Source organism: Podarcis liolepis, assembly GCF_965112155.1.
Source record: "Podarcis liolepis genome assembly, chromosome: 2".
In the NCBI taxonomy this organism is placed as follows: domain Eukaryota; kingdom Metazoa; phylum Chordata; class Lepidosauria; order Squamata; family Lacertidae; genus Podarcis; species Podarcis liolepis.
Window position 1 is genome coordinate 3,233,678 of NC_139555.1, and position 25,266 is coordinate 3,258,943.

At 44.5% G+C, this 25,266-nt stretch overlaps 1 protein-coding gene across 2 annotated transcripts in view; it reads right to left on the bottom strand.

The window, feature by feature from the left end:
* The window catches only part of STAT6 (signal transducer and activator of transcription 6), a 54,525-nt gene that overhangs the window by 20,297 nt on the left and 8,962 nt on the right, over positions 1-25,266 (bottom strand). Inside the window, exons 1-8 of one of the 2 annotated variants that reach the window (XM_083486624.1) lie at positions 15,800-15,820; positions 7,956-8,086; positions 6,228-6,366; positions 5,346-5,426; positions 4,977-5,115; positions 3,357-3,409; positions 2,288-2,445; positions 829-948 (exon numbers count right to left, since the gene is read on the bottom strand). In XM_083486624.1, the coding sequence (XP_083342750.1) occupies positions 829-948; positions 2,288-2,445; positions 3,357-3,409; positions 4,977-5,115; positions 5,346-5,426; positions 6,228-6,366; positions 7,956-8,086 (821 nt within the window). In that variant the 5' untranslated portion in view covers positions 15,800-15,820. Of the gene's footprint in view, positions 1-828; positions 949-2,287; positions 2,446-3,356; positions 3,410-4,976; positions 5,116-5,345; positions 5,427-6,227; positions 6,367-7,955; positions 8,087-15,799; positions 15,821-25,266 lie in introns of those variants that run through there. The other variant, XM_083486623.1, reaches the window with a different exon arrangement.

Below are 25,266 nucleotides of genomic sequence, written 5' to 3' on the forward strand. Positions count from 1 at the left end.
AGAATCAGCAACTGAAGGCTCCAGGGACAAAACTAGCCCCTAGAGTAGGACCAACCTGTCTTTCCCCCGTTGTCAGCACAGAGACAAGAGTGATTTATGGAGGAATGTCATGGCTGTGGCAATGGACTTGCCAGTAGCCTACCTTGGTGTGAGTGGCCTGCAACTCTCCACCCCCACCCCTGCAAAGCAGCCCTTCTTTAAAACTAAATTCTGCTGGCAAATGTATGGAGACCCAAGGGTAGCGTTTAAATGGCAGTGATGGGGAAGAGAAATGAGAAAATGGTGGAAGCACAGATCTCAAGGCTGAAAGGACTTATCTCAAGAGTCCTGTCCCAGTCTCCAGGAGGCAGCAACAGTTATTCCACATTTACATTGAGGCCACATCCACATCATACACCTACAGCACCATGACAGCATTTTAGACGGTCAGGGCTTCCCCCAAAGAATTCTGGGAGATGTAGTTTGTTAAGGGTGCTGTGAGGTGTTGTAAAGTTATAATTCCTAGAGTTCCCTGTAAAGAGGGACTGGTTGTTAAACCACTCTGGAAATCTCACTTCCGTGAATCTTGGGGACTGTAGTTTAACTCTCACAGAGCTACAATTCCTAGCACCTTAACAAACCAGAATTCCCAGGATTCTTTGAGGGATGCCTTGTGCTTTAAATGTATTGTGTGGATGTGACCATACGCTGCATTGTTGGGAATTGGTAAGGGGAAAGCCAATCTTTGAGATGAGGGTATGTGGGTAGGGGGCAAGCAATTGCTCTCAGTGGCCTTCTGATTCTCTTCAGATCTATGACCTTGGTGCTTCTGGCAGAGATTCTCCTTACTTTTTGACGAGGGAACTAAATACATTATCCAGACGTTCCTGAAGCTCAGAACTCAGCTCAATTTCAGAGGCTACCAACTGCAGGCGGAGCTGGAAGCAAATGTCCACCAGGCTTTCAAATCTGCCAGGAAACACACCAGGTGAGGGTTAATTTCCCCTGCCACCAACCAAAATCCCACAACAACTCCAAGATTACACAAGCTTTAAGAACCGAACAGACTGGGCAAAAAGGTGCTGCAGTCACCCTCACACCAACCGGCAACAGTGTCCCTGCCTTTAAGTCTATCAAAAGGTTAAAGCAGGGGTAGCCACAGGTTGAGGGCCACCTTCCCTTCTGGGGGCCACATGCCGGTTGTGGGAAGGACCAGAGACAAAAGTGGGTGGAGCAATGAATTTTAACTTTTTACAGTGGGCTAGCTTCATCAGACAAGTAAGAAGCATGATTGGAGTTCAAGGGCACATTCCAGCCAGGCAAAGATATCTGAGGGGCAAAGGAGGCCCAGTGAGGAGTGTGGCTGGAGGAGATTTGGGAGTGACCTAAGGCAAATTCCAGAGGCCAGACAGAGAGGCCTGGAGGGCTGCACTTAGTTCTTGGGACCCAAGGGTTAGAGAAACATCCAAGTTGATCAGCAAGGGTCTTGGCTTCCAATCAAGTGTTAAAAACTTCCAATCAAGTGTTAAAAACAATACAATATTAAAAACTTCCCTAAACAGGGCTGCCTTCAGGTGTCTTTTAAAGAGAAGATAGCTGCTTATTTCCTTCACATCTGAAGTTCCACACAGTGGGCACCACTACCGAGAAGGCCCTCTGTCTGGTTCCCTGTAACCTCACTTCTTGCAATGAGGGAACCGCCAGAAGGCCCTCGGTGCTGGATCTCAGTGTCCGGGCTGAATGATGGGGGTGGAGATGCTCCTTCAGGTATACTGGGCTGGGGCCATTTAGGGCTTTAAAGGTCAGCACCAACACTTTGAATTGCGCTCGGAAACGTACTAGGAGCAGTGTTTAGGCAGAGCTGCATGTTTGCAGGATGCTGCAATATTGTGGGAGTGTGCAGAGTGGTACTAGATGAGGAATTCAGCCTCTGGAGTGTCAGAACTTTTCTTTTAAGGGTCACACACGTAAATTTCTAGCATGTGTGACTGCTTTGCTCTAGCCACAGGACATACACAGTCCTGCATATGGTGTAAAACTAATTTAGAACACAACAACTACATACCAGGCTCGTCTGGACACAGACTGGTCCAACAAGGGAGATTGCTTTGCCCCTTTTATATCTTAGGGGTTTGTTTAAGCAGCACCAAAGGGCCATAGGCACATTTAGACCTCAAGCTTCCTCACCATCAGCACTAACAATATGACTGGCTTTGCAACATGAGTTGGAAGAAACTCCCAACAGTGCCAAAATAGTAGTTCCCCAAATGAAGCTATGCACTAACTAAGCTCTCCTTGCACTACTCACCTTTTCTGGAGTGGAGCCAAGTCCTCATCAAAGGGAGTTCCATTCCCAGCCAGCTGTTGCTGCCTCTTCCAGATCATAAGTCTCATCAGCACCATTTTCTTTGCACCTTCTAGTTCATTAGTTGTTTTCAGGAACAGATTCTGAAGATTTTGGAGAGACTGAAACAAGAGACAAATAGGTTGGTAGGAATGAAGAAGACAACAAATGCTGTTGAGGCATAAATCAGATGTGCCACAGAACAGGGTGGTGGTCTCAGAGAAAGGGGACCAGGCAAAAAAGATCTTGGAGTGTGTTCCCAGTAGACTACGCCCCCCAACCACAGAGCCATCTGCCACCAACTGCCCTGTGGGGAGAGTCCTGGTGACCTATGGCATGATGGTATCCTTTATTGTGGCTTTAAAGAATGTATCTGAAAGTTACTTGTCACCTTCACAGGACCTGTATCCTAAAAGGAGGGATATAAATAAGTAAATGATTCGGCACCAATCTGTTTGCATGTTGTGTGTCCAGGGGTTAAATCAAGGTGGTTTAGGGCGTGGCCCAAAGGGCTGCATGCAGCCACTGAAACCTTTTTTGGAGGCTCTCAGCAACATTTGACTCCTCTTCCTCAGCTCTTGTGCCTCCTTCCCAAAGCTAGGTGCTGGGCTTTGGGAAGGAGGAGTGAGAGCTCTGACAGGGTCCCAGAGGCTTCCCGGTTCTTCCCAAAGCTTACTTAGCATTTTCCCAGCTTGGGGAAGGAGATGGGAGGACTCTAGGACATTGCCAGAGCCTCATGCCTTCTTCCCAAAGCCTGGCACCTCACTTAGCCAGCTTTGGGAAGGCTGTGTGAATGATGGAGGGGGCATCAAATTTTGGCCTCACTCCTCCCTGCGCCATGTGACAAGGCAGTGTGCAGCCCATGACTTCCATGGCAAAGTACTCCTGTGGCTCACTTCTTATGAAGAGCCACAGGTTCCTTCTCCCCAATCTAGGTGATGGAAAGATATAAATCTTTTAAACAAAATCCATTCATCAAACAAGAATGGTGTCTGCAGAATGAATGGACCACCATCATGAATGGGTTACTCACATTTTCTTGCAGGTTCTCCTGGGGTGAAAACTGCAGGTTCAGCTGCAAAGGAACTGAAGACCGTAAAATCATGATTAGCGTCTGCAGAAGAACTTCAGGCCTAAGTTAAGTTATCACAGAAGGACAAGGCAAGGACTTACTCCCTTCCCCCAGCATAACCAGCATATATGATTGCTCTGCCCAGCAACTTCCTGTTCCTAATACTCTGTGGGCAAAGCGTAGCAGTTTTCTGCTGGGCAAGCAGAAAAATGTGTGGGTGCATGATGAGGTTCAGAATTACATTCTGTTTCAAAAGTATACCTTTGTGGCAGGGAAAGGCTTGTGCAGGTCAGCAAAAAGCATCATGAGATATATTTTACAGAAATCTAATTATATTGGAATTTTGCTTGCTATCTCCATACTGACCAAAAAACCCATGCCAATTCCCTAACTAGGAGCTATGATTACTGCTCAACAATTGTGCCCTGTACTCTCTCTATATATTTAATAATCTAAAATAATGTGTTATTATTTGTTAGCCAGTATTATATTTGTTCACAGATGATCACAGGGCCTGGAGACAGACAGCAGTGACCAGGGGAGGAATGGCTGCTGGGAGGAGCGCAGAGAGAAGATACGCCACGGTGCACCTGTAACAGCGAAACCTGATGCTTTCATCTGCCCCAGCTGCAACAAAACGTGTCACTCCCGTATTGGTCTCTACAGCCACAGCAGGCTCTGTAACCTCCCAGCAGTTTGACTTGGCCCCTGAACATGCACTCTTCCACTGTCTCCGGAGACAGATGGGTGCCAATAAATTTTGTTCACAATAAGCTCCTTGATTTCATACAGGTTGAAAGGGTGGCAAACCTTGCCACAAAAGTTGATCTGGTGAATTTTGTGGTCAAGCAAGCACAGCTAGAAAGGGAAGCCTCTCTCTGAAACCCTATCAGTGTCTAGGATCTTCAGTAATTTGTTTAAATCTCTTTTTACTGTTCTATTTTAAAACTGCATGTAACCTTATGGTGAAGGGGGAGTAAGAAATCAAAATCGGCATTGCCCATCCATGCCATCCTTCCACACCTCTCAACAGTTTTATCTCTACAATTGTGACATTAAGACTGACTACAGTGGTACCTCGCGTTAAGAACTTAATTCATTCTGGGGGTCCATTCTTAACCTGAAACTGTTCTTAACCTGAGGTACCACTTTAGCTAATGGGGCCTCCCGCTGCCGCCGCACGATTTCTGTTCTCATCCTGAAGCAAAGTTCTTAACCCGAGGGACTATTTCTGGGTTAGCAGAGTCTGTAACCTGAAGCATCTGTAACCCGAGGTACCACTGTATAGTGATCAAGTCCAGGACTCTTTGCAGCCCAGGGTGTTCCCATACAGCACAGAAAGTCAGCAGCATTCGCATGGAACAACGGCCATTTTAAGGTAGGCCATTTCTGGCCCCAATGCAAGAGTGGCATTTTGCTCAGCCAACCTTTGGGGTTGTGGGGCCTATGAGGGCACTGGAGCAGTGAGGGGTGGCATCAGGGGGAGAGAAGAATAGGGTGGCCAAAGTGAGGTGATGGTGGAAGAAGGCACCTGTCCCTGTGTACCCTCAAACCTGGCAGCATTCATCTCTACCTCCTCACCTCTTGCGTTGCCCTTCATCTGATTCAAGCTCTCCCGGAGCGCCTGGATCTCCTGCACTCTGTATTGCAGTTTCTGCAGACTGAATATAAACCTCAGTTCTTCCCGTTGGCGTTGGATGAAGAGGGCCACATTCTGAAACTATAAGAAGCAAAAGTGAGATGTGGCACTTCCTGCTTACATCTTCTACATACTTAATAGCTAAATAGCTATTGCTTTGTGACATGCTGAAGAACTAGGGTAAACTGGGCAGTGAAGCTACAGTGATCCTACAAAACAGTGGTGACAAGCAATCAGAAGAGACTCAGCCTGAGGGCCCAGATGTAAAAGAAAGAAAGGACCAGCCGCCACATGTTGGCTATTCCTCTTACCTGTTGGGCTGCTGCTTGCTCTCCCTCTAAGATTCTTTTTATAGCCCCCACCAACTGCAGCGGCTCTCTCCGGTATCTATTCTAGAATTATTGGGAAGAAGACAAATGTTGTTAATGCTTGTGCCTCAAGCCACCTGTGAGGTTGTCCCATGGTTTATCCCCATCACAAGAATGGACTGAAATTGCTGTATAGACAAGAATGGGGAACCTGCGGCCTTATAGATGTTGTTGGACTACAACTCCCATCATCCCTGGCTGTTGGGCAAGCTGACAGAGGCTAAAGGGAGCTGGAGTAGAGCAACATCTGGATGGAAGGCCACAGGTTCTCCAGCACTCCCTTAGTGACCCTGGGAAGGAAGGGCACTCGGAGGCAACAAGCTGGGGTGGGTCATGTTCCCCAAAAGTGAACCCATACTGCAAGCTGTAAGCCCACCATGGTTTATTATGTCACACCTTGCCTAAGAAACTGGCTCTCAAAAGCCTGGAAACTTAGCACATAATGGGCAAAGGGTTGTATCCACTAAAATGGCTAAGTTAGGCTCATTTATTTCAGTGGGTTTACCTTTCCTTCTCCCATGAAAGCCCTCCCTGAGGTTGCTTGGGGTTCCGCAATCCTAAGACAGCAATCCTTTTCAGTCATCAAATCCACCCTGTTCCTAAGTTACCAAAGGCTAGCAAATGAAACCCAATCCTTACTGCCTCTTTCCTAAAGTTTTGAAAAACACACTTTCATTAGGTGTTCCAGTATAACAAACTGCTGCGTTGTCCACAAAAAGGGACAAGGTAATGTAACAGGATAAAATTGGCAGGGCGGAAGGCCCTGTTTTGATCTGCCCCTCTCCAGTGGGGGCCTTTTTCAGCAGACATCAGTCTCCTACATACCTCAATATTGGCAATGACCTGAAGCATTGGGCCAGTCTGGCAGTTTTTGTCGGCTAGGTCTTGCAGTCTCTCCACCATGGCAGACAGGAGCCTGTCAGCAAGAACAGCACAGAAGGTGTCTGAGCTGTTGATGAATTCCCTGAGGAGACCAGGATAGTTGGGGCAAGCAGGAGTGGGAACAGGTTGAGAAAGAGAGAAGGAGAATTGGAGACTTGTTGGTCATTATTCCACAGCCAAATCCACCCACTCCTTCCTTTTCAAAATTTTGTCCAAGCCACCACATCACCTCATAGGCCCCATTTCTCTCAAGCAACAAAACATGCCCTCTCTAGGCTCAAGTAGTATTATTCCTGCCAGGTCCTCACTTCCAAGGGAAATGTATGATGTGTACACAGCCTAAGGCTACACAACACTAACAGTATGCCTATACCTGTCTACTCTGAAGTAAATGCCACTCAAAAAAGGACCAGTATGAAAAAGTGTGGTTTCCTTTTTCAGTTATGTAAAAACGAACAAGTTATTTGGGCCTTCCTCCAGCATCAAATGTATCTGTGGGGAGAGGTTATGGACCTAGCAGCCCACCTATGAGGGAAGATGATGTACAACGGGGAGCTAAAATGACTGCTTTTTTTGTTTACAGGAATATAATTTTGATAATGCATGTTTTTGGCTTTTTTTAAAAAAAACATATTTATACTTTTTAGGTTTATACATTTCACTAATTTTACAAGCATTATGACATTTCAAAACTTAACTTCCTTCCCCCTCTTTCTGTGGTTTCTTAAATTTACTCTTAATATCTTCTGCATATTCAAATTACGGTAGTTTCATTTGCTCATTTATTCATCTTCTTTAAATATATACTCTTATGAAACTGCAGGTTATTACAATAATCCTGCCAATGTTCTTATCTGTTTACAATTTATCTGTAAAAATTCAATAAACCATTACCATTCTTTTATAAAAAGTTTTACAATGTATGTTTTTTGGAACTGGATTACTGCACTTTGTTGTTCTGTTTGCAGTTGTTTTATAACTGTTATTTGTTCTGAAAATCAATTTAAAGTATTTTAAAAGAAAGAAGAAAGAAGTCCTCCCCCTTCAGTTCAATGGGACTTGCTCTTAGGTAAACCTGTATAGCATTACAGCCTTTGTCTGCTGGCCAAAGGAGCAGGTCTGGAGAAGCTGGTCTGGACCTGCATAATGTGCATAATGTGCAGCTGAAGAGCCATTTCTGCAGACTTCCCCAGACTTCCAGATGGGGACTACAACTCCCATCATCCCTGACTACTGTCCACGCTGACTGCAGCCAGAGGGAGTTGGGAGTCCAACAAGATCAGGAGGCTACTAGGCTGGGGAAAGCTTCTTTAAGAAAACTGACCTAACCTCTGTGTTATGACCTGAAATGTGATGATGGTTAGGGATGACATCACATTGCAACATCTTACCCTGAGTTAATTCACTGATGGCAAAACTACTGGTTTTATGTTTTTATATTGTTGTAAAACACTATGATATATTTTTATGACACAGCAGTATACAAATATTTCCATAAATAAATAAAATAATAAACTGCAAAGAGGAAAAGCCCTACAAGGACACGTCTTCACTTTAATCTGTATATGAAGAACAGTTGTGCAGGATGAGATGAGGGAATGAATAGCAGTGCTAGGAGTTTGTCTGGAGAAAACAAAGCTGTTTTTGAACAATGCTCCTCTGTAGACTTACCAAGGCTGGTTTTCTAACCAGTCCCCCAGTAGGCATCGCAGGCTTCGAGGAAATTCTTCAAAGAGGCCACTGAATAGCTCTGGAGGCATGTCAGAGACAAGGCTCCACAGGGACATCTTGGAATTCGTCATCTGCAGTGGGAAAAGGAGAAGTTGGCTGTCACCACACTCAAGAGAAGCTACGGTACATTGGACAATCTGATAATGTCTTATTTACTGCTGAAAAAGGGCCTCTTTCCCCAACATCACGCGTCCCCCCAATAGACCATCTATGACAGTGTTTATATCCACAATAGGAACATGGGAGGCTGACTTATACCTGAGACGTCAGTCCATCTGGCTCAGCACTTTCTACTTTTAACTAGCAGCAGTTCTCTAAGGTCTCAGGAAGAGAAGGTTTCTTGCTTCCTAATTCTCTTTAACTGGAAATGGACAGATTGGACATCAGGCTTCCTGTCTGCAAAGCATCTGCTTTAGAGGTGAGCTGAGATCATCTTTTAATAAGATGCTTGTAAAATATTCCAAGATTGCCAGCTCACTGCAAAGCTTTCTGGAATGATGATGATGATGATGATGGTGATAATAATAATAATAATAATAATAATAATAATAATAATAATACCAGTTCTGATGAATAAAAAAGGAAGGCAGTCTGGTAAATTTCTCTTGAAAGCAAGTTCCTCAGAATAGCAGCAAAGGTAACCTATCTGTTGACTGCTAGGAAGGACACAGGATACAACCATTGTTGTTGACAGCACCCATCCTGTGGAATTCCTTCCCCACAAAGGCCTGCCTAAGTCCTTCATTGCATGCTGAAATATACTCAGAGTCGAGAGTGAATTTCATGCTCTTTATTCAGCTCATAATGGTGAGGAGGGAATGGAAGTCCCCTCAAAGTATCTGCTTTATATACATTATTTACACAATGGGCTGCACGTGACTGGCTAATTCCGGGATTCTCCTGTAGGCCAATCAGGTTGTGGATTCACTTCTATCTGGAGCTGGATTGGGTGGCTCCTACCGACCAATCATACTGCTGCATTGTTCTAGGACCAATCAGACTGCTGCATTCTGAATCCTATTGTTCTAGGACCAATCAGACTGCTGCATTCTGAATCCTATTGTTCTAGGACCAATCAGACTGCTGCATTCTGAATCCTATTGTTCTAGGACCAATCAGACTGCTGCAGTTTGGATCCTATTCAACTCAGTACATAACACATGCCCTTATGCAGCTGGTGAAAACCTTCTTGCATGAGTTTACCCAGGAGCAGAGGTACACCTAGGCTCCCTTGTGCCCTTAGTAAGGAGCTAGAAGGTGCCACCCCCATCCCTTGTGCCCTTCTAGCCACTCCAAGCCAAAGTGGAGGGGTGTGGTTTTTGTGCACCCCTGGACCTGCACTGTTGGTGGGGGCCAACCTGGCCAACCCCTTGGTAAGCCCCTGCCCAGTGGGAACAGAAAACTGATGCTAGCATTCTGTCCTATTGTAACTAAGGGCTGGTCCACATTTCTGCTTGTATCATGCCTGGAAAGCACGGGGCCAAGTTTTCTGCTTGCTCTGTGCTTTCTAGGCATGGGATGATTGGTTTTGCTTTTGCCTTGCCCCTTTCCTCCAGAAAAGCCACTCAAGTGCTAAATCGGAGCTAAAGGCAGCCTGTTGAAAACCCAGTTGCTAAACTGCGGGTTTTCCCAGAGGAAAGCAAAGGGACAAACAGAGATGTGGATAATCCCTTAGGTGTTTTTAAATACTGTACAGTGGTACCTCGGGTTACATACGCGTCAGGTTACACACTCCACTAACCCAGAAATAGTGCTTCGGGTTAAGAACTTTGCTTCAGGATAAGAACAGAAATCGGGCTCCGGCGGCGCGGCGGCAGCAGGAGGCCCCATTAGTTAAAGTGGTGCTTTAGGTTAAGAACAGTTTCAGGTTAAGAACGGACCTCCAGAATGAATTAAGTACTTAACCCAAGGTACCACTGTATATGAGTCCCTTTAATTTATTTCTGTCTCACGGTATCAATGCATTTATGTAAACTGTAATCTGAACTACTTTGGGAAAAGCACACTTATTATGAAAAGGTGACTGACCCTGTGTTTAAAAATGGATCAGTTTACAAATCCAGTGCAAAGTCTTTCCAAGGGACGTTTTATGGAGTCACTAACAATATCACCAAAGTCTGTAAATTTCCTAGTTGGAAAAACAAATCTGTCCAGTTTATAACACTTGGCAGTAATAGAAGTGGAATGTCATCCTTTCCCTCTCCTTAGAAGTACTTCAACAGATCAGACTGAAAATAATAATAATAATAATAATAATAATAATAATGCTGCATACATGCATTAGTAGGTTTTCAACTATTTTTTATCCAGTTAACTTCACTCTAACCCTTTCCCCTTCTAAGAGCCATTTTATAACCTCCTTGAAGGCTGTACACAATGCCAGTCTAACGCAGAGGAGACCCACTGAACTGAATGAGCATGACTAACTTAGATCCATTAATTTTTGTGGGTCTACTCTGAGTAAAACTTAGTTTGATTTTTAAAAAAAAAAACCATGAAGAGTTTTATCAATCTTTTAATTATCTTAAAAGATAATTAAAGATAATTATTACTTTCCCACATATAGTATAACACTATAACACCATACTGGGTTAGTGTTAATGTTAAATTATTATGTTGCTATAGTTTTATAATGCTATATAATGCACAATACTGCTATAGTGTGATGGTGTTATAGTACTGTGTGTGTGTGTGTGTATGCATGTATATTTGCCAGGAAAGCATTCTAGAAATAGTTAAAAGACAGGTTAAAGAAACCAAACAACAGTTATCAAATGGAAACCCCCCACCCCACCCTCAAAATGTCATACTGAATTTGTGTTGAGCTATGATGAGTTCACTTTCTGAACAGGCCACTGCCCACGTCAAAACCTCACTTTTTAAAAAAGGCATGAGTAGTGCTAAAGGCATTTACACTTGCACAGATGATGCTATTCTTCCATTAGTCTGTGATCCAAAAAAGGAGGAGGAACCACAGGAAAAATTCAGGGTGATATGGATGGGGGGGGGGGTTGGATGCCCTGCAGAAAGCTAATGAACAAAGCACAGCAAATCCACACAACTGCACCAGGTTCACCACTGAGCCCAATGCAAGGTGCCAATGTGTAAAACCCTTAATAACTTAGGATCCAGTTATCTGAAGCAGCCTCCCCTTATATTATCTGCACTGAGATCTGCTGCTGAGGCCCTTTGTGCTGTGCTGTTGCCCAGCAGAGTCCGAATGACTGGGAATTCATTTTTAAAATGATGAAAAACTGCTGCTGTTTGTGGTCTCTGGGGTGAGTTAGTGATATCATGAAGTTTACAATCAGCTGGTTTTCTGCACCAGGGTGTGGACAAATCTGTCAATTTCAGATTTTTTAATTGTTCTAATCTTAAACGGAGTTCTCTGCATTTCCACATCAGTTTGCATTTTTTTAAAAAAGCTCATGAGAACTCATCAGCATTATATTGTTTATTTCTCTGATACACATACTTCTGTATACAATTTTCTCCAGTATACACATTTTTGCAAGTAATTCCCCATATGCAATGCAGTTTTGTATATTATTTTCACTAACATATGCATTTTATGCACCCATTGATAATAATAAAAATAATAATAAAAACAATAATAAATTTTATTTATACCCCGCCCTCCCTGGCCAGAGCCGGGCTCAGGGCAGATAACACCAGTAAAATTACAATAAACATAATGGGGGGGGGAACCAATTTAAAATGCGGCCTCATTTTAAAAGTAGCCCATAGATAAAAACTGTAAGGGGAGGGAAACATAAGGGTCAGACTGAGTCCAAACCAAAGGCCAGGTGGAACAGCTCTGTCTTGCAGGCCCTGCGGAAAGCTGTCAAGTCCCGCAGGGTCCTAGTCTCTTGTGGCAGAGCATTCCACCAAGTCGGGGCCAGTACTGAAAAGGCCCTGGCCCTAGTTGAGACCAATCCAACCACCTTGCGACTTGGGACCTCCAAAAAGTTCCCATTTGTGGACCTTAAGGTCCTCCGCGGGGCAGACCAGGAGAGGTGGTCCCGTAGGGATGTGGGTCCTAGGCATATGCACCCTAGCATATGCATTTTTGGACACATTCCTTGGCTGGAGAACTGCATCACAAATTCAGACAAGTGCAACATTTTAAGGATAACTGAGTTTCACTTTGCACAATGTTCCGGAAAGTGCAGATGAGGGAATTTTGTATTAAAATGTGAACTGAACTGAATCCCCAGCATCCCTAAATGCACAGCTGGAAAAAGCTGGTTTCCCTGTAGCTGGATCTAAGAGAGAAGACTGCACATCTAAACAAAACATGGCAAGCTGAATTCCACAGCGGACATTGAACTCTCAAATTATGTACATCAGTAGGCAAAGTTCCACACCATCCCTCAGCTGAAGAGCATTCAGGCTCACACTGCAGCTCTTGGAAAGGAGCACGAATAACTCCCGGAAAGACACCTAGCCAAACAATTCAGTACTCCTGGAAAGAAGTTTAGCACTCAAGCAGTTTTTTGTTTCTCTCTAAGGAGCAGGGAGCAGCTCTTCCCAGTGTAAACAAGAAGAAAAACTAGAGTAGAGCTGCCAGGTTGTAATCTGGAGATTTAACAGATCAGTACCAGCAAAATAGGATGCAGCAATAGTCTCTCCTGCCCCACCATCCTCCTCTGAGCCTGTTGCACACCCTTGCCTAGGAGAGCAAATAATAAAATCAATTAAAATACTGTAAAGTAAAAGATCTTGTTATTGTCCTGTAGCAGATCTCTTAGATCTCCAGCTATATCCCACTAGAAACTCTAAGCGGGGGGTGGGGTGGGGGGAGGACTAACAAACTAGGAAGCAAGACTTTAGAGGATGAATAGTTAATGCAAATGGAGTGTTAAGTGTACACTCTGTAAAGGGCTGAGGAAAACAGGTATCAGTACCCCACTCCTTCAGCCCCAATATAGTAAGACAGAAAAAGGAGAATCTAGGATTATTTTCTTCTGGGTTAGGATGTCAGACTTGCACCATGCTACTCACTCATACATACAAGGTTACAAGCCTAGAATCCAGAGAGATCTGTCCTGTACATTTAAATCCCCCAAATGCATCAGGAAAGCAATGCAGCGAAGTCTGTCCTTCCTCCGGTCTTGTCATCTGCATCTCTCCCCCACCCACTTCCACCCTACTCCTCCCTCAGCTGCTGCAGTGAGCAAGTGTCACACAACAGGAAGGAGATGGGGCGGGGTGTGTGTGTGTGTGTGGACAAAGAAACCACAACATTTGCAAGCTACATGGCAACCCTATCTACATAAACTTTTGTAACTCTCCAGTCTGAATAGCTTATTGCACTGCCTTGCCACATCTCTTGCCTCCTTTGCTCTGAGCATAAGAAGAGCCCTGCTGGATCAGGCCAAAGGCCCATCTAATCCAGCACACTGTCTCACACAGCAAACCCTGTGCCACTCCGAATCCCCACCTACTTCCCACCCTGGAGAAGCTCCTCCCTCCACCGCCAATTGCTTCAATTGGCTCAGCAACTAGCCAAGCTGTTCCCAAAAATCATGGAAAGAAGGAAAGAGGGGCATACTGATCTTAGCACCTGGTCTAAAGGCACAGGAGCTAGAAAAGGATCTAGGGTTCTTAATAGACCACAAGTTTAACACAAGCCAACAGTGTGGTGAAATGGCAAATAAAGCTGGGCTGCATCAATGTGAGTACAGTGTCCTGATCAAAGGAAGTCATAGCACCACTCTATTCTGCCTTGGTCAGACCACACCTGGAGTATAGTGTCCAGTTGTGGGCATCACAGATGAAGAAGGATATTAATAAACTGGAAAGTGTGCAGAGGAGGGCAACCAAGATGATCCAGGGTCTGGCAACCAAGCCTTATGAGGAACAGTTGAAAGAGCTGGGTATGTCTGGCCTGGAAAAGAGGAGACCGAGAGGAGATATGACAGCCATCTTCAAATATCTCAAGGGCTGCCACGTGGAAGATGGAGCACACTTTTTTTCTCCTGCTAGAACCTGAACGAATGGAAAGGAGATTGCGACTAAACATCTTGAAGAACTTTTTAATGGTAAGAGCTGGTCCTCGGTGGACAGACTCCCACGGAAGATGGTGGACTCTCCTTCATTGGGGGTTTTTAAGCAAGAGTTGGATGCTGTACTGTTTTTAACACTTGACTGGAAGCCGCCCAGAGTGGCTGGGGAAACTCAGCCAGATGGGCGGGGTATTAATAATAATAATAATAATTATTATTATTATTATTATTATTAGAAGAGTTTGGATTTGATATCCCGCCTTTCACTCCCCTTCAGGAGTCTCAAAGCGGCTAACATTCTCCTTTCCCTTCCTCCCCCACAACAAACACTCTGTGAGGTGAATGGGGCTGAGAGACTTCACAGAAGTGTGACTGGCCCAAGGTCACCCAGCAGCTGCATGTGGAGGAGCGGAGACGCGAACCCGGTTCCCCAGATTACGAGACTACCGCTCTTAACCACTACACCACACATGGCCATCTGCCATGGATGCTTTAGTTAAGATTCCTTCCAACTCTACAATTCTGTGTCTCTATGAAGCTAGCACTTTGCTGAAACTAAGCAGTTCTGGTCACCCAGCGCCTGGGCCTGAGCATCACATACATGCCACCTTGGGTCCCAGGATGGAAAAGATGGGATACAAATAAGTAAGAAAAGAAAACAAGACTTGTCAGGAAATACCAAGGATTGCAAATTCCATGTTACACTGCAACCGTGTGCCACAATGGGCTGCGGAACACAAGGAGCGGAAGAAGGAAATACTTAACCCAGAACTGGGGAACCTTTGGCCCTCCAGTTGTTGCTGGACTATCAATGCCAGCAAGGGATGATGGGAGCTGAAGTTCAGCAACAAGCAGGGGAAGGCTCTCCATCTCCGACTTCCCTCCCTACCCATTTCCCCCTAAAACTCCCTGCACAAGCTGCTTTAGGGTTCTGGACCCATTTGGGAGGAGAGTCTCAGAAGGAGAAGCGTTAAGCATTCCTTCCCCATGGCTTTTTGCATGAGAGATACTTTTCCTGCACAGACTTACGTGGGTCTGTGGCTGGATAGGGACACATACATCAACTGTGAAGTATGCAGTGGGATGGCTGGGTAGCAGAGCTCACTCCATTGGCTTCGATGTGGCAGACCAGTTCCACCAGACCTCCTCTACTGTCAATTGCCAACTGGGTGCAGGTGCACCTGCTTTTAAAGGGACTGAGTTTGCATGATTAAAGAAAAAGGCCAAAGTGCAGGTAGGGCAAGGCGAAGCTCCACCCAAGTCAGGAAAAGAAAGCTGATGAAAGATGCCAGAGCCAATTCCTTAGGGATGTGGGTGGAGGGACTGGTGGTTTATGGCAGGGAAGTCAAAAGGTTTTCAGAGGACTCAAGAAAAATAACAAGCCCGGCATTGGGAGACATGCTCATGCATTTCCTCCTAACATCTAGTTTGGCTCAGAGATAATCCATTTGCTGATCAGTTAAATGTGCACTGTGGAAAGTTGTCACTTGGCAAATGCTGTGCATCCGAATTGCATACACACACCTCCCAAGCCCAGATTAGGCTCTATACACTTCACCCACAAATAGCCCCTGATTTGAGTCACATCATGATGTTATAACTGTCCTATGTTAAAATTATCTTGTGGACGTGCCCTTCCTCATGTTTTCCAAAAACGAGACATCCCATGAGAGTTAAGCAGAGTTCTCTTCAAACAAGCCAAACTAGATTTAAGACTCTGTCGTGCTTCTTGGTTATTTTTAGCAAGCTTTTCTGAAGTATTTAGACTCAACTTACTTAAAACCCACTTGCTAATGATTCTACTCCTCCTAGGTCTAGGCTTCAAGTGTGAATCTTGAGGTTACCATGGCACAAAACCACCACACAAAAAACGACGAAAAAAGTGTTAATGAATCAAGAAAGCAGCTCAGGATGAAGCTATTCTGCATATCAATCATATATTTATATTACGTCAATGTGGCAGAGTGGCCAAGCATTGGGCTTGAATGGTGGAGACTTGCCCTTCAGATCTTCGCACAGCTATGAAACTTATTTGGTTGCTCAGCTCCCACCCATAAACTGTGGGGATTGCACAAAGGAATCTCTTGGTGGGATTGTAGCCGTGGTTCAGGGGTCGGCAAACTTTTTCAGCAGACCTTGTGTGGGGCCAGACTATATTTTGAAAAAAATATGAACAAATTGCTATGCACACTGCACATAATCTAGTCCAGGGGTCTGCAACCTTTAAGACAAAAAGAGCCACTTGGACCTGTTTCCGAAGAAAAAACACCTGGGAGCCGCAAAACCATTGCGACATTTAAAGCATGCGCGCCGCTGCCCTCCGATCTGACAGCGGCCGGGAAGGTGACGTCGGGACAGTGCGTGACTAATGCACGCACCGCCCCCATGTGACGTCACAGCCAGTACAACGCCCACCACAGTGGGGAGTGTTGGGGCGCACAATGCGCCTCCTCCCCTCGCTAGTATCTGCCCTGGAGCCGCGGCAAAGGTGTAAAAGAGCCACATGTGGCTCCGGAGCCGCGGGTTGCAGACCCCTGATGTAGTCCAGCCCCATGCGATGCAATTTGTGTTGTTTTTAATCCCTAGGCTTTTTACCAACTCCTAGGATGGGAACAGGGCGGAAACAGATAAAACTGCCTTGATAACTATGAGCTGGAGCAGGTTGGTTTTTTTGTTTTTTTGTAAGATTTCCTCACGGCTCACCCTACAAACCTTCCCCCCACCCCCCGCAGTTGCTCAGCTAGTCATCTACAGGAGTTTGGTTTGTGTGAGAAGAACGAAAGTGAGAAAAGGCTGAACGCCAAAATTAAATAGGAATGGGGATGCCACGGCACACGGGTTGAAAACCACTGCACTAAGGGCTCAGCCACACTTATTGTTTGCTCTGTGCTTTCTAGGCACAGCTCTGAGATTTCCTGGTCCATGTCCAAGCACTTCCCCCGAGAAAACCCACCCTGGAACGTTGAATCGGAGCAAACAGCAATTCAGGTTTTCTGCAGATTCCTGTTTGCTCCAGTGCAGCAGTAAGCAGTGGGTTTTCACAGGGAAAGCGCTGGGGTAAAAAAAAAGGGGGGAGGGGGCCTGGAAAGCCTGGACCTGTGTCTAGAAATGTGGAGCAAAGGTACAGGTGGATGAACCCCAACACAGTTACCACTCGGATAAAATTTGCATTTGATCCTGTTATTTAAAAACACATCTTTCAAAAAAGTAGAGGGAAGAAAAATTTACATGAAAGGGGTCAAAAGCATGGATCCGTAAGAGATCCTGTAGAGCAATTATGTTATTTTAAGCACTTACTAAAGGTAAAAGGGGAAGAAGCAGAAACACCTGAAAGGAGCAGAAATCTCACACTAGGCAGGTTTGCCACAGCAAAAGGCAAGATGACTTGATGATTTAAAGGTACAATCTCTGACCAGCGCAAGTGTGTGGCTGAGGTCTTTAACCTGAAGATTCAGAAGTTCTTGTTTCTCCAACTAAGCTCCTCCAGACAACCTATTTATTCAGCATTCTAATTTGCTTACACATTGGTTAGATTATGGATGTCCTTACTGAGCATCCAATCCAATTTGCTTATGGGGTGGTTAAACAACCATTAGGATTTGTCTTGTATTCATCCCAATTTGCTTGCAGGACGCTCACATGTCTTCCCATTAATCATTTGTTCATTCTGCACTTTTCAATCATTTCTCAGTCACTTTCCAAAGTCATGCAAGGTCTTTTTTTTTTAAAAGTGGATCTGTTGTGCTAGGGCAACAGAGCGCTTTAATCCACTTTAACTGTGCAAACATAAAGTTCTGCTATGCACTTTAATGCCCCTTGCAATATATTGGCCAGAAGTACCCTCAGACAGGGGTGAAAGTAGGCTTTATTTCACCTGGGTCAAAGACCCAGTTTGGCACCCGCCCACACACATTTGCATACACAAACAAACACACACACACACACATGCTGGGAGGCTTCACCCAGGGCAATAAACCTGGCTAGCCCCATCCTCCCGTCCTCCGTAGCTATGGCTCTGCTCTCAGAAGCACACGATTTTAGTTTACGCATATGTCTGAGAATCATCCCAGCTGCGGGAATGGGTAACACATGCTACTCATCAGATCCTGGCAATTTCCTGACAGCACTAAAATCTCTCTTCACTGCCAAAAAAGCCTCCAATGAGCTAGGCCTCAGCCCACTCTTTCCCTACAAAACCAAGAACTGTGACAAAAAAACTGATCACACCACAAATAATAGAAAGTCTTTTCTGCACTTTTTCCTCTATATGTGTGCCAGTTTTCTCTGGTGTGTGAACCCAACACTGCCCTGGAGTTTATCTACCAATTGCATTAGTTTGGCTGGTTGAAAGTCAGCTTCACTGCTTTGACAACTAATTCTAGAACTATTTTGCTATCATATGTGGCAGGGCCAAAAGACATGAGGACCTCCAGATGGTCATGGACTACAACTCCCATCATCCCTGACTGTTGACTTTGCTGGCTGGTCTGATGGGAGCTGGAGACCAACAACATCTGGATGGCCTCAAACTCGTCACTCAGTGTACCCAGCATTAGTCTGAGCAGACCAGTTGAAATTAATGGGAGTGACTAAGTTAGGCTTGTTAATTTCAGCGAGTCTTCTCTAAGTAAAAGCACTGAAGTGTTCTATTATTCTATTGCTGCAGTTTAGACACCCAGTTTCCTCCAGTCTGGCTCCTTCTTGACTTCCTAAACCAGGTACCTGCTTCTCTGAAGATTCAGGAACAAGAAATCAGAAGCAGGGTAGAGGAGTTTGGATTTGATATCCCGCCTTTCACTCCCCTTCAGGAGTCTCAAAGTGGCTAACAATCTCCTTTCCCTTCCTCCCTCACAACAAACACTCTGTGAGGTGAGTGAGGCTGAGAGACTTCTGAGAAGTGTGACCAGCCCAAGAGCAGCTGCATGTGGAGGAGCGGGGAATCAAACCCGGTTCACCAGATTATGAGTCCACTGCTTTTAACCACTACACCACACTGGCTCACCAGAGGCCCCTGGAGCCAGCTGCTGTACCACACTAAAAAGAAATGCAGGGCTCCCCTATCCAGAAATGACCAAGGAGAGTACAGTATCTGAATAATTTGGTGCAGATTTTTCAGTATATATTAGCACTGTATTCTAGGGAATGTTTTTACACTCTTGTATCTCATACTTCTTATTCCATCCTCAGCATTCTGACCTCTTCACCTGAAGCACGGCTGGTCCCTTTGCTGTCTTCTTTCAACTCTGAGCAACACGAAGCAGCTGGGTCTAGCTGTCCTTCAGCTACTAGATTGACTATCAATTAAAAAATATGTCAGCCTCCCGATGAAGCTTCTAAAACAATCAGATGTGTGTACTTCAATGTGTGATTCTGCCTGTAGCGTTTTCAAGGTTTTACAGTAAGTCAAGCCACTGCATTTACTCATTAACTATTACAAGGGAGAGGGTCAGAAACCATCTAATTTAGATAGTTGGGCCAAGACTGTAGTTAAGAGGTACTTAATAAAGAGCCATATATAGCACACTATTGCAACAGCTATTATCACATGTGCAACAAAATCCACCAGGAAAAAGGCTGGAAATCTTTTTTTAATGAAATGAAATGAAATAAAATAAAGGTTTATTGACATAAACAAGGAAATACTGAGACAGGTAGACATAGCTCTCATTTACACCCAGATTTATAATGGGGTAAATGGGACAACTGCCTGTAGGGGGCAGAGGTTCTGAACTGTCACTAAAAAGAAGCAGAAATAAGACTCAAAGCCTACTAGAAAGTTATAAAGGAAAATATGAAGGCACCCTTCTTTTTTCCATACACACAAATATTCATGTATTCAATTTTAAGCAAGCAAACAAAGAAACAACTAGCAGCCCCTCACCACCACCTAAAAGCCCATTTCCACCGTCCCAAGCAGACCAACAGATTGCAAATACTCTAAATCACATTCCCAGGTGCAGGCAGGCCCACAAAAAGAGAAGTAAGTAATTTAAAACAAAGTACAAATGAAAGGTCCTTTCCTTGTCTTTTCCACAGATTTAAAAGTCCAGCATTGGAATCTCTGGAATACAGTCATTTCTGGAAACAAAAGTGCAGACACCCTTCTAAGTAATTTCAAAGAGATAAGGCAGCCTGGCTGTTTCTACGTTTCACTGTGTACTGGAAGAAGCAAAGATCACCAATGTCGAAGCAATGATTCTTCAACATCAACTTGGACTGGTCATGGGGTGCAGATGCCTGATTATCGTCTTCCAAAGCAACTCTTCTATTCTGAACTTAAAAACGGAAAGCACAATGCTGGTGGACAACAAAAGAGGTTTAAAGGCTGTCTCAAGGCAAATCTAAAAAAAATGTAGTATAAACACTGACAACTTGGAAACACTGGCCGAATGGAGGATTTTGACACAAGTTGAACTTACTAGTATTTATTAAGAAAATCACATGAACAAAAGACCTATTAGAAAAGAATCAACACTACACCTAATACTGTTTTGTGTTGGGCATTGCGGGGGGGGGGGGCAGGGCAGGGACCAAGCAGTTGGTAGCTGGTTTAGGTAATCCAGGGCATGAATTTTAACTCTTCTGAAATTCATTTCATCTGTCCAACACCTCTCAGTGTCACAAACTCTGTCTTTATTGCTTCTTCCAGCAACCAACCCCTCCAACAACAGACTGCATTAATAAATAAATAAAAGCCCAAATTCAAGCCATACATGTTATCTTCAAAGAGGGAGGAAACCAAGATATGACAAATGCTCACTTGCAGGCTTCCTGTTAATTAGCATAAGTGAAGAATATGTATTTCCCCTCCAGTGCACCCAAACAGTGTTTCAGACCTCTCTCTCACATATCCAAGGTACAGAATTTTAGAACAGCTATTTATTAGGGTTTTTTTTCCTTTATAGGAAAATGTATGATGCCTCTGCAAACATATAGGTTGAGTAGAGGGGCAGCAAGCTTCCAAGCAGGGTGGCAGTACTCGTCTCAAAGCAACATTGATCAAGCTCCCCCAAACCCTTTCTCTTTTAAAATAAAATTTAAACAAATTTAACAGAAAAAAAGAAAAGGGAAAAACCCACACCAGCTCACATTGAGCATACATATAGGTTAAGAAGATGGGGAGCAAGCTTCCCAGTTCCAAACAACATCAGTCAAGCTCCCCAAAGCCTTTCCTATCTTTCAAAAGAGTATTTTGTAACAAAGGAAGGAACACAGAGAAAACAAAACAATAGTGAAAAGAAAACACACCCACCAGCTCACACTGAGAGAATATAGTAACCATCAATATAGCCATCGTAATTTGAACGTATAAGATATCCAAATGTCCAAAGGTGCCTCTATCTACCTTAAACCTCTTAATCTTTTCCAGCAAGCACAAAACACACAGATTGTTCCCCTTTTTTGCCCCCACTGAAACCACAAAAGCTGCTTCTTTTCACAGCCCCCACTCAGGCACGAAGACATGAATTCTAGCATCTTGACCATAAAAATATATTAATCAAAAATCTATTGTATACCAGGAAGTGCCAGGCTATGTTTAGGGAGTCCCATTCTGCAAATCGCAGAACATCTTCACGAAAAAAGGAAAACAATCACAATGTCATTTGTGATCCTTCTGTAACAGATCTTGCTACTGCACTGAAAAGTTCCGATTTAAACTGTCATGTCCTTTAAGAATCTGAACACTATCAAATGCCAGATGTCATTAAAAAATCATCCTTGCATCTCTTTATCTTCCTGCCTCTCCCCCTGCCGCCAATGTTACCAACTCCCTTTGGGAGGCAGATTGTACTGTATTATAAAGTTCTTGCACATAATTTGCTGCCCATCTGATAATACCAGTAACAACAACAAAAAGACTTTAAAACTTTGCAAACACTGAACCAGAGCAGCTGGGGAAAAACATCTCCTTTGCAAAGCAACTAGCAGCCAAAACCTAAACACAATAAATTATGGAAGTAAAATATATTCTACTGAAGCCAACAAGATTTCCAGCCAAGACCTGTGGAAGTGCCAAGTAAAGTTTGATTGGCCATGATTTCAATTTCTGTTCATTTTAGTTGAACCCTAAAAACAAAAGAATGCATTTTTTTGCAGATGGTTGTAGCAAATGTTTGTTAACATAAGAATGTAATTCCGAAGGCAATTGGAGAGGAAGAGAAATGGGATTGCAGAACGACCTCTCCCTCTGCTCTGCGGAAAGACAGGCAACTTTTGGATCCTCCTTGAAATCTTTGCATCTCAATTGATTATTTCAAGAACTCTGTAGTTTCATACCTGAGCTTTCTTTTTTCCTCTGCCCTCCCAATCCCTTTCCCTTTTGTGTTGAATCTTTTAGATTGTAAATCTGAGGGATGGGACTGCTTTATCACTGACATTTATAAGCACAGTGGGGAGCCACATTTGGTTGAAGAGCAGGATTGGAATGCTTTAAATAAATACATAAATAAAAATTAATGCAAATATGATCCCGCAGTGCTGTCAGGATCAGGCTCTGATGGAGGAGGAGGAGGAGGAGGAAGAAGAAGAAGAAGAAGAAGAAGCATATGGTACAGAATTGTGGCACCTGGACTGGAGGAGGGAGAATCGCCCCTTTCCACTCGGACTTCAGTTGCTTTGGAAGTTGGAGGTGCCAGCTCTGCTGCCATGTGGCGGTGCAGAAAAGCCTCAGTGGAGGCTGAGTTGGCCTTTGTTCAGCCAAGGAGGAAGCTGCAACTGAACAGGATGAGCAGGAGGGGGGAGCTATGATGCCTAGAACCAGGTGTTGCTTTTGTGGCTGGGAGCAGACCCACCCGCCCCAAAGGAGGGCATGCTTGCAATCCCAACATTCTCATAAGGTGAGGGAGTCTTGCAAGCCCAAAACCTTGTAGGTTAAAGCTTAGCAGGAGGAGTGGGGAAGCCTGCTGGGACACCTTTGTTGCTTCTGTCCAGTTCTGAACTTCTTGCCCTAATCCTGATCTGCAACTGCAAAGTACTGCATCTATCTCTTTCACACTTCCAAGAGCCTCTGTCTGAAAGCGTTGGGAGGGAGCCAGGAAAGCATCTCCCTGACAGAGGAAGTGCACAAATCACCAACTAGGATGTCACTCACACTTCCTCTGTCTAGCACTTCCTCTGACACAACACCCAAAAACCGCTCCATTTCTCTCTCTCAGAACTGCAAGTTTCACTCTCTTCTGCACACCAGTGCTCTCCAGGGTTTCAGTGCTACCCGGAGATGCTGGAGATTGAAGCTGATACTTTTTGCATTCAAGCAGTGATGCAGGCCAGAAATACATGCAGCTATTCAATGCCAGACAGTCACAAAAACACCTGCTGTCCTAGAACTTCTCTGAAGCTGCCGCTCTATATAAACAGTGCCGGTCGTCTGAAGAATCCATGTGATTTTATCTGCTGATAAGCTCTTAGAACAAGGCAAGTATGTAAGAATAGTCCTGCTGGATCAGGCCAGTGGCCCATCTAGCAGCATCCTGGCCTACCAGATGCCTATGGGAAGCCCCCAAGCAAAACCTGAGCACAACAGAACTCTCCCCATTTGGGATTGTCAAAGGCACACTGCCCCCCAGGACCTACCAACAGCCTTATCCTCCACAAAGGGAGGGAGAAAAGCACATTGACCAGTGAGTTAATGTTCACATTGTACGTTAACTAACTGAGCAAATGGGGAAGACAGCAGCTGAAAGTTATAATCTTATTCAAGAAAGGACATTTTGGTAAACAATGACAGAAAGCTTCTTTGCACCCTACAGACTCGGGACTGCTTTATCCAAGGTCATCCAGAGAATGGAGCGCGCTTCCCCAAACCAGGATTTACCGGCATCCTATGAATCACATATATTGTATAAGAGCAAGGTTAAGGTGTGCATCTCCAGCCACTCTTTAAACTGTTCTGAGTGGATTGCATACAAGACATTTCTCATCCAAGCAGTTTACAAGGCTAGAGCTGTTTAGCTTCAAAACCATAATCGGGGCTGCCTGCAAAGGAGGTGTTTAAAAGGAAGGGCTAGCTCTCAATATTTATTAATGTGGAAAATGATTGGGACACGCAAGTGAAAGGTTGCAGCGTTTCTTCACTTCCCAATAGAAGTGTCCGGGATACTTTAAGCCATGGTGGGGAGAATGTGGCCCTCCACGTGTCATTGGATTTCCATCAGCCCCAGCCAACGTGACTGGTGGCCAGATATGATGTTGGAAGCTGCGCTCCAGCAACCCCTGCTATAAACTGTAAAGAGCACAAACAGGGCATTCCCTCCACCTCCGTTTCGGGATTTCCTATCTGACATCAGCTCTCCATAGTTACTCAGAATGCTCAATCCTCAGTGAGTCGCTTTTTTGGGTGGGTTGCCTCCTTAGGTTTTTGTAAAGGCTTTTTTCTGGAGGGTACATCTATAGACCTTGGGATTCCCCTAAGAAACAGCTACCTCCCTCTTGTTTCTCAGTGGCCACATCTTGGCTCCATTCAGGTTGGCACTCACCCTCTGAGTCTGCTATTATAGGGAGGGATGTAACTTCTGTGTAGGGAAAAACAGGTGATTCTGCTCCTATTCAATGTGCAAACTGGGTACGCCACAAGGCAGAAGTAATATTGCTTTATTCACGAAAATGAATGGTACGAACACACACAAATATTGACCAGCTTTGCTAAACACACACAGCTACATTCATGATTTATGGCACAAGACTGATAGCTGGGGAAGGACTGGAGAGCAACCAATCTGTTCCAGTTTATTAATGATTCTCTACGACATAAAACAGGCAAATTTAACTCAACTGCAAGTAACCACACACCTGAATATTTACCCACCTGTTTAACTTGAGGAAAATATTGTCAGCCTCAGAAGGCTTTCTAACTGAAGTCTACACATGGAGCAGAATCAGGTGGTAAGGATCCTGAAGGGGTAACGTGAACTGGACCAAAGCCACAGCTGGGGGGGGCAGGCTAGCTGGGCTTTTTACCCCGGGTGAAGCCTGCAGAGGGGTACCACTGAAGCTCTTAGACTGTGTGTGTACAAAATGCACGTGGGGGTGCCAAACTGGGTCTTTGACACAGGTGAAATACCGTATTTACTCAAATGTAATGTGCACCTTTTTTTGTCAAAATTAGGGTGCCCATTAGATTCAATGGCACATTAGATTCGTGTAAATGCAGTAAAGCCTAGTTTTGCCCCTGGACTGGACTATTTCAAACTACAGGAAGGGGCACCCATTTTTGATGATCCTTCACATAAAAACAACCCATTGTA